Source organism: Heptranchias perlo, chromosome 23 (assembly GCF_035084215.1).
Source record: "Heptranchias perlo isolate sHepPer1 chromosome 23, sHepPer1.hap1, whole genome shotgun sequence".
NCBI classification, from domain to species: domain Eukaryota; kingdom Metazoa; phylum Chordata; class Chondrichthyes; order Hexanchiformes; family Hexanchidae; genus Heptranchias; species Heptranchias perlo.
Window position 1 is genome coordinate 46,439,240 of NC_090347.1, and position 11,316 is coordinate 46,450,555.

General features: G+C 59.1%; 1 protein-coding gene across 1 annotated transcript in view; it reads left to right on the plus strand.

The window, feature by feature from the left end:
- Positions 1–10,742, plus strand: part of LOC137341307 (epsin-3-like) — a 351,842-nt gene extending 341,100 nt beyond the window's left edge. Inside the window, exons 10-11 of the mRNA XM_068004427.1 lie at positions 6,034–6,267; positions 10,180–10,742. Coding sequence (XP_067860528.1) covers positions 6,034–6,267; positions 10,180–10,520 — 575 coding nt within the window. The 3' untranslated portion in view covers positions 10,521–10,742. The remainder of the gene's footprint in view (positions 1–6,033; positions 6,268–10,179) is intronic.
- The last annotated feature ends 574 nt before the right edge of the window (positions 10,743–11,316 follow it).

The window sequence follows — 11,316 nt, forward strand, 5'->3', positions numbered from 1 at the left end:
TGTATAATGTTGCCCAGGCCTGAGCTCCGGGACCTTGCACAGTTCTGGGGCACTGGGGCATCAGGACTTCCAGTGGGAGCACCATCCCCCTACCCTCATCTCCTTCCATCGTGGGGAAGAGAGAGAGTCAGCACCTTCCAGGGGAGGGGGAGAGAGTCAGCACCTTCAGGGGAGGGGGGGAGAGTCAGCACCTTCGGGGGAGGGGGGGAGAGAGAGTCAGCACCTTCAGGGGAGGGGGGAGAGAGTCAGCACCTTCAGGGGAGGGGGGAGAGAGTCAGCACCTTCAGGGGAGGGGGGAGAGAGTCAGCACCTTCAGGGGAGGGGGGGAGAGTCAGCACCTTCAGGGGAGGGGAGAGAGAGTCAGCACCTTCAGGGGAGGGGGGAGAGAGTCAGCACCTTCAGGGGAGGGGGGAGAGAGTCAGCACCTTCAGGGGAGGGGGAAGAGAGTCAGCACCTTCAGGGGAGGGGGGAGAGTCAGCACCTTCGGGGGAGGGGGGGAGAGAGAGTCAGCACCTTCAGGGGAGGGGGGGAGAGTCAGCACCTTCAGGGGAGGGGGGAGAGAGTCAGCACCTTCAGGGGAGGGGGGAGAGAGTCAGCACCTTCAGGGGAGGGGGGAGAGAGTCAGCACCTTCAGGGGAGGGGGGGAGAGTCAGCACCTTCAGGGGAGGGGAGAGAGAGTCAGCACCTTCAGGGGAGGGGGGAGAGAGTCAGCACCTTCAGGGGAGGGGGGAGAGAGTCAGCACCTTCAGGGGAGGGGGGGAGAGTCAGCACCTTCAGGGGAGGGGGGAGAGAGTCAGCACCTTCAGGGGAGGGGAGAGAGAGTCAGCACCTTCAGGGGAGGGGGGAGAGAGTCAGCACCTTCAGGGGAGGGGAGAGAGAGTCAGCACCTTCAGGGGAGGGGGGGAGAGTCAGCACCTTCAGGGGAGGGGAGAGAGAGTCAGCACCTTCAGGGGAGGGGGGAGAGAGTCAGCACCTTCAGGGGAGGGGGGAGAGAGTCAGCACCTTCAGGGGAGGGGGGAGAGAGTCAGCACCTTCAGGGGAGGGGGGTGAGAGTCAGCACCTTCAGGGGAGGGGGAGAGAGTCAGCACCTTCAGGGGAGGGGGAAGAGAGTCAGCACCTTCAGGGGAGGGGGAAGAGAGTCAGCACCTTCAGGGGAGGGGAGAGAGAGTCAGCACCTTCAGGGGAGGGGGGAGAGAGTCAGCACCTTCAGGGGAGGGGGGAGGGGGGAGAGAGTCAGCACCTTCAGGGGAGGGGAGAGAGAGTCAGCACCTTCAGGGGAGGGGAGAGAGAGTCAGCACCTTCCGGGGAGGGGGGAGAGAGTCAGCACCTTCAGGGGAGGGGGAGAGAGTCAGCACCTTCCGGGGAGGGGGGAGAGAGTCAGCACCTTCAGGGGAGGGGAGAGAGAGTCAGCACCTTCCGGGGAGGGGGGAGAGAGTCAGCACCTTCAGGGGAGGGGGAGAGAGTCAGCACCTTCAGGGGAGGGGGGGAGAGAGTCAGCACCTTCAGGGGAGGGGGAAGAGAGTCAGCACCTTCAGGGGAGGGGGGAGAGAGTCAGCACCTTCAGGGGAGGGGAGAGAGAGTCAGCACCTTCCGGGGAGGGGGGAGAGAGTCAGCACCTTCAGGGGAGGGGGAGAGAGTCAGCACCTTCAGGGGAGGGGGGAGAGAGAGAGTCAGCACCTTCAGGGGAGGGAGAGAGAGTCAGCACCTTCGGGGGAGGGGGGAGAGAGAGAGTCAGCACCTTCAGGGGAGGGGGAGAGAGTCAGCACCTTCGGGGGAGGGAGAGAGAGTCAGCACCTTCCGGGGAGGGGGGAGAGAGTCAGCACCTTCAGGGGAGGGGGAGAGAGTCAGCACCTTCGGGGGAGGGAGAGAGAGTCAGCACCTTCCGGGGAGGGGGGAGAGAGTCAGCACCTTCAGGGGAGGGGAGAGAGAGTCAGCACCTTCAGGGGAGGGGAGAGAGAGTCAGCACTTTCAGGGGAGGGGGGGAGAGTCAGCACCTTCAGGGGAGGGGAGAGAGAGTCAGCACCTTCAGGGGAGGGGGGAGAGAGTCAGCACTTTCAGGGGAGGGGGGAGAGAGTCAGCACCTTCAGGGGAGGGGGGAGAGAGTCAGCACTTTCAGGGGAGGGGGGAGAGAGTCAGCACCTTCAGGGGAGGGGGGGAGAGAGTCAGCACTTTCAGGGGAGGGGGGGAGAGTCAGCACCTTCCGGGGAGGGGGGAGAGAGTCAGCACCTTCAGGGGAGGGGGGAGAGAGTCAGCACCTTCGGGGGAGGGAGAGAGAGGAGAGAGAGTCAGCACCTTCAGGGGAGGGGGGAGAGAGTCAGCACCTCCAGGGGAGGGGGGAGAGAGTCAGCACCTTCAGGGGAGGGGGGAGAGAGGAGAGAGAGTCAGCACCTTCAGGGGAGGGGGGAGAGAGTCAGCACCTTCAGGGGAGGGGGGAGAGAGTCAGCACCTTCAGGGGAGGGGGGAGAGAGGAGAGAGAGTCAGCACCTTCAGGGGAGGGGGGAGAGAGTCAGCACCTTCAGGGGAGGGGGGAGAGAGTCAGCACCTTCCGGGGAGGGGGGAGAGAGGAGAGAGAGTCAGCACCTTCAGGGGAGGGGGGAGAGAGTCAGCACCTTCAGGGGAGGGGGGAGAGAGTCAGCACCTTCAGGGGAGGGGGGAGAGAGTCAGCACCTTCAGGGGAGGGGGGAGAGAGGAGAGAGAGTCAGCACCTTCAGGGGAGGGGGGAGAGAGTCAGCACCTTCCGGGGAGGGGGGAGAGAGGAGAGAGAGTCAGCACCTTCAGGGGAGGGGGGAGAGAGTCAGCACCTTCAGGGGAGGGGGGAGAGAGTCAGCACCTTCCGGGGAGGGGGGAGAGAGTCAGCACCTTCGGGGGAGGGAGAGAGAGTCAGCACCTTCAGGGGAGGGGGGGAGAGTCAGCACCTTCAGGGGAGGGGAGAGAGTCAGCACCTTCCGGGGAGGGGGAGAGAGGAGAGAGAGTCAGCACCTTCAGGGGAGGGGGGAGAGTCAGCACCTTCCGGGGAGGGGGAGAGAGGAGAGAGAGTCAGCACCTTCAGGGGAGGGGGGAGAGAGTCAGCACCTTCCGGGGAGGGGGGGAGAGGAGAGAGAGTCAGCACCTTCGGGGGAGGGAGAGAGAGTCAGCACCTTCGGGGGAGGGAGAGAGAGTCAGCACCTTCAGGGGAGGGGAGAGAGTCAGCACCTTCAGGGGAGGGGAGAGAGTCAGCACCTTCCGGGGAGGGGGGAGAGAGTCAGCACCTTCCGGGGAGGGGGGGAGAGGAGAGAGAGTCAGCACCTTCAGGGGAGGGGGGAGAGAGTCAGCACCTTCAGGGGAGGGGGGCGAGAGTCAGCACCTTCAGGGGAGGGGGGAGAGAGTCAGCACCTTCAGGGGAGGGGGGGGGGAGAGTCAGCACCTTCAGGGGAGGGGGGAGAGAGTCAGCACCTTCCGGGGAGGGGGAGAGAGGAGAGAGAGTCAGCACCTTCAGGGGAGGGGGGAGAGAGTCAGCACCTTCGGGGGAGGGAGAGAGAGTCAGCACCTTCAGGGGAGGGGGGAGAGAGTCAGCACCTTCAGGGGAGGGGGGAGAGAGTCAGCACCTTCCGGGGAGGGGGAGAGAGGAGAGAGAGTCAGCACCTTCAGGGGAGGGAGAGAGAGTCAGCACCTTCAGGGGAGGGGGGAGAGAGTCAGCACCTTCCGGGGGAGGGGGGAGAGAGTCAGCACCTTCAGGGGAGGGGGGAGAGAGTCAGCACCTTCAGGGGAGGGGGGGAGGGGGGAGAGAGTCAGCACCTTCAGGGGAGGGGAGAGAGAGTCAGCACCTTCCGGGCGGGAGGGGGAGAGAGTCAGCACCTTCAGGGGAGGGGGGAGAGAGTCAGCACCTTCAGGGGAGGGGGGAGAGAGTCAGCACCTTCTGGGCGGGAGGGGGAGAGAGTCAGCACCTTCAGGGGAGGGGGGAGAGAGTCAGCACCTTCAGGGGAGGGAGAGAGAGTCAGCACCTTCAGGGGAGGGGGGGAGAGAGTCAGCACCTTCAGGGGAGGGGGGAGAGAGAGTCAGCACCTTCAGGGGAGGGGGGAGAGAGTCAGCACCTTCAGGGGAGGGGGGAGAGAGTCAGCACCTTCAGGGGAGGGGGGAGAGAGTCAGCACCTTCAGGGGAGGGGGGAGAGAGTCAGCACCTTCAGGGGAGGGGGGAGAGAGTCAGCACCTTCAGGGGAGGGGGGAGAGAGTCAGCACCTTCAGGGGAGGGGGGGAGAGAGTCAGCACCTTCAGAGAAGGAGAGTTAAGAGTCAACCACATTGCTGTGGGTCTGGAGTCACATATAGGCCGGACCGGGTAAGGACGGCAGGTTTCCTTCCCTAAAGGACATTAGTGAACCAGATGGGTTTTTATGACAATCCAACAGCTTCATGGTCACTTTTTATTTTAAACTGAATTCATATTCTCAAACTGCCATGGTGGGATTTGATCTCATTATTGCAGGCCTCTGGATTACTAGTCCAGTAACATAACCACTACACCACCATACCACTGATACTGATTCACTATAGGATTCTGGCTCCCTGGATGGATCACTGGGAATGGGGTCACCCAGTATGGCCCTGGCCCACACTGACCTGGCCCACACTGACCTGATCCACACTGACCTGGCCCACACTGACCTGGCCCACACTGACCTGGCCCACACTGACCTGATCCACACTGACCTGGCCCACACTGACCTGGTCCACACTGACCTGGTCCACACTGACCTGGCCCACACTGACCTGGCCCACACTGACCTGGCCCACACTGACCTGGTCCACACTGACCTGGCCCACACTGACCTGGCCCACACTGACCTGGCCCACACTGACACAGGTGGGCCCAGGTTTGATTTCTGGCCCATGCTGAGTTAGCTGATCTGAGCTGAGGTTCTATAATCAGCCTTGGAAGTTGTGGGCTAGAGAGGGGACAGACGCAGCCACCGTTCCCACTGCTGGTGAGGGTCCAGCAGCTCCAGCCTGAGGGTGGGGGACAGGATGAGGCTCCTCACAGGCTGGGCTCACACAAGAGGAGTGGTTACATGATGCCTGTCTACAGATCTGTACCTCAGCGGGAGTTACAGTCCAGAGGAGGGGTGAGAGGGAGAAAATCAGCAGAGAGAAGGACGAGAGGTCTGATGAATGGTCTTCGACCTGAAACGTTAACTCTGTCTCTTTCTCCACAGATGCTGCCTGACTTGCTGAGTGTTTCCAGCATTTTCTGTTTTTATTTCAGATTTCCAGCATCCGCAGTATTTTGCTTTTGATTTAAGGAGATATTAGTTTAGGTGACCAAAAGCTTGGTCAAAGAGGTAGGTTTTAAGGAGAGTCATAAAGGAGGAGAGCGAGGCGGAGAGGTTTAGGGAGGGAATTCCAGAGCTTAGGGCCTTGGCAGCTGAAGGCACGGCCGCCAATGGTGGAGCGATGAAAATCAGAGATGAGTAAGAGGCCAGAATTGGAGGAGCGCAGAGATCTCGGAGGGTTGTAGGGTGGAGGAGGTTACAGAGATAAGGGACAAAACGTGGATTAGAATTTAAATATCGGACTGTGGGGCAATGAGACAATAAAATATCTTTCTATCTCAGTCCTCCCTCCCCCCCAGAAAGGTGCTGGCTGTTGCTGGGAAACAGCCCAATGGAACAAATCAGAACTGCCTGAAATCTGAAATAACAAAACAAAATGCTGGAAGTAGACAGCAGGTCAGTCAGCTTCTGAAAAGGATAAAGACGGGTTAAAGCTACAATCTTCTTCAGAACTGGAACCGACAGATAAAGAACCCTCTCGTAGGCTCTGAGAATCCAGCCCAAGGTCTGAGGAGGTTGAACCTGCCAAACACTGAATGATGGAGCGAGCCAGCGAGTATCTGACAGTCACCAGGTAACTGGCACAGCTCACTGCTACCAGTCACCTTTATGGTTGTGGCATTGGGTGAGGCGCAGTCTATTGGATTGAGAGCAGGAACATACTGAGGAACGAGGACTCCAGGATAAGGATTACCCAGGAGAATTAATTGTCAATTCTCATTCTGCAGGAAAGATGGACCTGTTGGGTGAAATGGTTCCAAGCACAAAGCAGAACGGCAGCAATAGCCCCGATGTCTTTGATATGACCAACATAGGGAACTCCCTAAAGGACTCTTCAAATGGGCCTCTCCGGACTCCGGAATTATTCCTGGATCCGAATGCTGCATCTCTGGTGAACCTGGACTCGTTGTTCTCTGCACCTTCGCACAGCCATAAGACCAAGAATCCTTTCTATGTATCAGGTAACGATCAGCTGCCTCATGGCGTGCTGAGTGTGGGCTGTTTTAGAAAGACACGTTTAGGGAAAAGAGCCGTAGTGCTAGGCATGACTGCGAGTGACCGAGAGGGACGGCGAGTGGGCGAGGGAGACGGCGAGTGGGCGAGGGAGACGGCGAGTGGGCGAGGGAGACGGCGAGTGGGCGAGGGAGACGGCGAGTGGGCGAGGGAGACGGCGAGTGGGCGAGGGAGACGGCGAGTGGGCGAGGGAGACGGCGAGTGACCGAGAGGGACGGCGAGTGGGCGAGGGAGACGGCGAGTGACCGAGAGGGACGGCGAGTGACCGAGGGAGACGGCGAGTGACCGAGGGAGACGGCGAGTGGGCGAGAGAGACGGCGAGTGGGCGAGAGAGACGGCGAGTGAGCGAGAGGGACGGCGAGTGACCGAGGGAGACGGCGAGTGACCGAGGGAGACGGCGAGTGACCGAGGGAGACGGCGAGTGGGCGAGAGAGTGACGGCGAGTGGGCGAGAGAGTGACGGCGAGTGGGCGAGAGAGTGACGGCGAGTGGGCGAGAGAGTGACGGCGAGTGGGCGAGAGAGTGACGGCGAGTGGGCGAGAGAGAGACGGCGAGTGGGCGAGGGAGACGGCGAGTGGGCGAGGGAGACGGCGAGTGGGCGAGAGAGAGACGGCGAGTGAGACGGCGAGTGGGCGAGGGAGACGGCGAGTGGGCGAGGGAGACGGCGAGTGGGCGAGGGAGACGGCGAGTGGGCGAGAGTGACGGCGAGTGGGCGAGAGAGAGACGGCGAGTGGGCGAGGGAGACGGCGAGTGGGCGAGAGTGACGGCGAGTGGGCGAGAGAGTGACGGCGAGTGGGCGAGAGAGACGGCGAGTGGGCGAGAGTGACGGCGAGTGGGCGAGAGAGAGACGGCGAGTGGGCGAGGGAGACGGCGAGTGACCGAGGGAGACGGCGAGTGGGCGAGAGGGACGGCGAGTGACCGAGGGAGACGGCGAGTGACCGAGGGAGACGGCGAGTGGGCGAGGGAGACGGCGAGTGGGCGAGGGAGACGGCGAGTGACCGAGGGGGGCGGCGAGTGGGCGAGGGAGACGGCGAGTGACCGAGGGAGACGGCGAGTGGGCGAGGGAGACGGCGAGTGACCGAGGGAGACGGCGAGTGGGCGAGGGAGACGGCGAGTGACCGCGAGGGAGACGGCGAGTGACCGAGAGAGAGACGGCGAGTGGGCGAGGGAGACGGCGAGTGGGCGAGGGAGACGGCGAGTGGGCGAGGGAGACGGCGAGTGGGCGAGGGAGACGGCGAGTGGGCGAGGGAGACGGCGAGTGACCGCGAGGGAGACGGCGAGTGACCGAGAGAGAGACGGCGAGTGGGCGAGGGAGACGGCGAGTGGGCGAGGGAGACGGCGAGTGGGCGAGGGAGACGGCGAGTGGGCGAGGGAGACGGCGAGTGGGCGAGAGTGACGGCGAGTGGGCGAGGGAGACGGCGAGTGGGCGAGGGAGACGGCGAGTGGGCGACGAGTGGGCGAGAGTGACGGCGAGTGGGCGAGGGAGACGGCGAGTGGGCGAGGGAGACGGCGAGTGGGCGAGAGTGACGGCGAGTGGGCGAGAGTGACGGCGAGTGGGCGAGAGTGACGGCGAGTGGGCGAGGGAGACGGCGAGTGGGCGAGGGAGACGGCGAGTGGGCGAGAGTGATGGCGAGTGGGCGAGGGAGACGGCGAGTGGGCGAGAGTGACGGCGAGTGGGCGAGAGTGACGGCGAGTGGGCGAGAGTGACGGCGAGTGGGCGAGGGAGACGGCGAGTGGGCGAGAGTGACGGCGAGTGGGCGAGGGAGACGGCGAGTGGGCGAGAGTGACGGCGAGTGGGCGAGGGAGACGGCGAGTGGGCGAGAGTGATGGCGAGTGGGCGAGAGTGACGGCGAGTGGGCGAGAGTGACGGCGAGTGGGCGAGGGAGACGGCGAGTGGGCGAGAGTGACGGCGAGGTGAGCTTCCGACCACGTATCTGCCCTCTCACCAAGACCACCTATTGCCACCTCCGTCACATCGTATGTCTCTGCCCTGCCTCAGCCCATCTGCTGCTGAAACCCTCATCCATGCCTTTATTAGCTCCAGACTCGGCTGTTCCAATGCTCTCCTGGCCGGCCTCTGACCGTCCACCATCCATAAACTTGAGCTCATCCAAAACTCTGCTGCCTGTCTCCTAACTCACACCAATTCCTGTTCACCCGTCACCCCCTGTGCTCTCTGACCGACATTGGCTCCCTGTCCGGCAAACCTCGATTTTGAAATTCTCATCCTTGTGTTCAAATCCCTCCGTGACCTCGCCCCTCCCCTATCTCTGTAACCCTACAACCCTCAAGTACAAGTTGTTGTTGTTGAGAGTGACCAAAGAGGAGTTAATTCAGGGAAGAATGGTTAACTTGGGGTTTAAAAGCCTTTACCAAAGGACCATTCTGAACTGGAAAATTAACAATTTATTGTTGCTTTTTTCACCTGAAAATACAATGTTCCTCACACCTGCTTCATTTCATTGCTTCAAAACATCCTGATTGCTGATGATGTCACAAGGTGAAGGGGGTCCTGTTCCTGAATCTTTCCAACATTGGCAGGGGGGAGACGTACTCTTTATTAGTGCTGTGGGGTCCTGACACCCAACTCAATCTTTGAGAGGGGACATGATCCAGGTTTTTAATATGTGAGGGCCACAGATGGTGAGTGTTTGACTGGGTCTGTACTGTAGAACAAAGGAACACAAATTGAAACTTAATGAATCTCTAGTAAGACCAGAGATTAGAAAGATTTCTCCCACTGAACAGACTCCCAGATAAAGCAGTTTAGCAATTAACTCCTTCAAAAAGGAGCCACATGAACACTTGGTTGGGAATGGAGTTCATGGTTATAGAGATTGATAGACTAAACGGGTGGGTAGAGTCCATGATAGGGGAGAGGGTATATGGGCTGTGGGAGGGGATTAAATGGGTGGGTAGGGTCTACGATAGGGGAAAGGGTATATGGGCTGTGGGAGGGGATTAACTCGGTAGGCAGAGTCTGTGATAGGGTAGAGTGCCTTTGGGCTGTGGGAGGAGATTAAATGGTTGGGTAGGAGTGGGAGTGATGTGAGAAATCTCTTTTTCTCGTTGCTTGCTCTGAGTTCCCTTGGTGAGCTGTATGTGACGGGGAGGGGAAGTTGTTGTTACTGGGATTTACTGTGATCGCAGCGAACGCTGACAATGTTCTCTTTACAAACTTCCGTATCTTTTATTTTTTCTGAACCAATAATAGCCACCAGAGTACAAAGATAGTAGTTCACTGTTTATGGCACTCGTTAGTTTAATTTTCTTCAAATGAATAATGACGAGATTATGCTATGTCCCTCACCTTTCACTTCAGGCACCGGAGTCAAACCCAGCCCACAGTGACGTACTGAATATCCTCCGTGTCTGTAAGAGTCCCATGTGAGATTTACTCTGTATCTAACCTGTGCTGTCCCTGCCCTGGGAGTGTTTGATGGGACAGTGCAGAGGGAGATTTACTCTGTATCTAACCCGTGCTGTCCCTGCCCTGGGAGTGTTTGATGGGACAGTGTAGAGGGAGCTTTACTCTGTATCTAACCCGTGCTGTACCTGCCCTGGGAGTGTTTGATGGGACAGTGTAGAGGGAGCTTTACTCTGTATCTAACCCGTGCTGTACCTGCCCTGGGAGTGTTTGATGGGACAGTGTAGAGGGAGCTTTACTCTGTATCTAACCCGTGCTGTACCTGCCCTGGGAGTGTTTGATGGGACATTACACTCCCAGCACTGATGTCACGTACATTAAGAGCCCATGATCCACTGTGTGGAAATGTTGGGACTGAATGGGTTGTTGGAGGTATGCAGGGAGCCGGGAGCACTGTGAATGGCGTCATATTATGAACTTTCTTCTCGTTGCAGGTGGTCTGGGCACAATCTCTACGTCAAACCCTTTTCAAGTCAGCGACCAGAATAAAGTGACCTTGAGCCAGATTCAGAGCAGCGCTGGGATTGCTCGGCCCACCATGATGGGCAGCGGCCCTGTGGGAATGGGCATGGGTTCAATGCCTTTCGTGGCGACACCGGGCGTGGCCTTGAGCAGCGCGCCCGTGACTCGTGCTTCGACATTCGTTGCTTTACCTCAGGTGCCAACCATGAGAGTGGCAATGGACATGAGTAACCGGTTTCCACCGCCGCTGGTGCCAGTCGCCAAGCCTGCTGGTATGTCTCAGCCAACTGGAAGCCTGAACCCCTTTCTCTGAGGTCAAGCAGTGACCTTTAATTAAGCTAAGTGAGCCGTGTTTTTCCGTGGTCCTGAGGATAGTAAGAGTGTATATCTCAACCAGTCACTCGGACAGCTAGCCTACGCTGCTTTAGTGGCATCGACTCGAGTGACTTTGCAAAGTGGAACATTCAGGAATGTACTGGGGGTGTGTAATACTTCGAAAATTATGGGGAGGTTCAAAAATAAACATTTAATTTTATATCACTGGCTAACGTGTGGTGAGTTCCATTGTCTGCACTGTTGCCACCAACATGGTTCAGTTGTCAGGGTCAGCTGACCCACCCTGGGACTGGAATCTCAGCAGTGATTGGGGAAAATGCTGTCTCATGACATGGAATAGTTTTCTGCCACCCGCCCACCCTTTTAAAGGTTTTGGAGAAAACTATAATCGACGGTCTAGGACATCAGCCATGGGCACAGGGAGTGACGAGGTGGATGTGTGGGTCATTCAGCTGTTGGCAGCTGGTGGGCCAAGAGGCCTTCCCCCACTGCCGCCTCACCCATCTAACCTTCAACTACTGGGACAATTCACTGCTGGACATTCAACCAGATTGGGGGTCCTGGAACTCTCTTCCCCCAAAAGGCTGTGGATGCTGGGGGTCAATTGAAAATGTTTAAGACTGAAATCGATTGATTTTTTATTAGGTAAGGGTAGCGAGGGATATGGATCAAAGGCAGGTAAATAGAGATGAGGTACAAATCAGCCATGATCGAATCGATGGGCTGAATGGCCCCCTCCTGTTCCTATGTCTCCACTAGGGGGAGCACAGAGT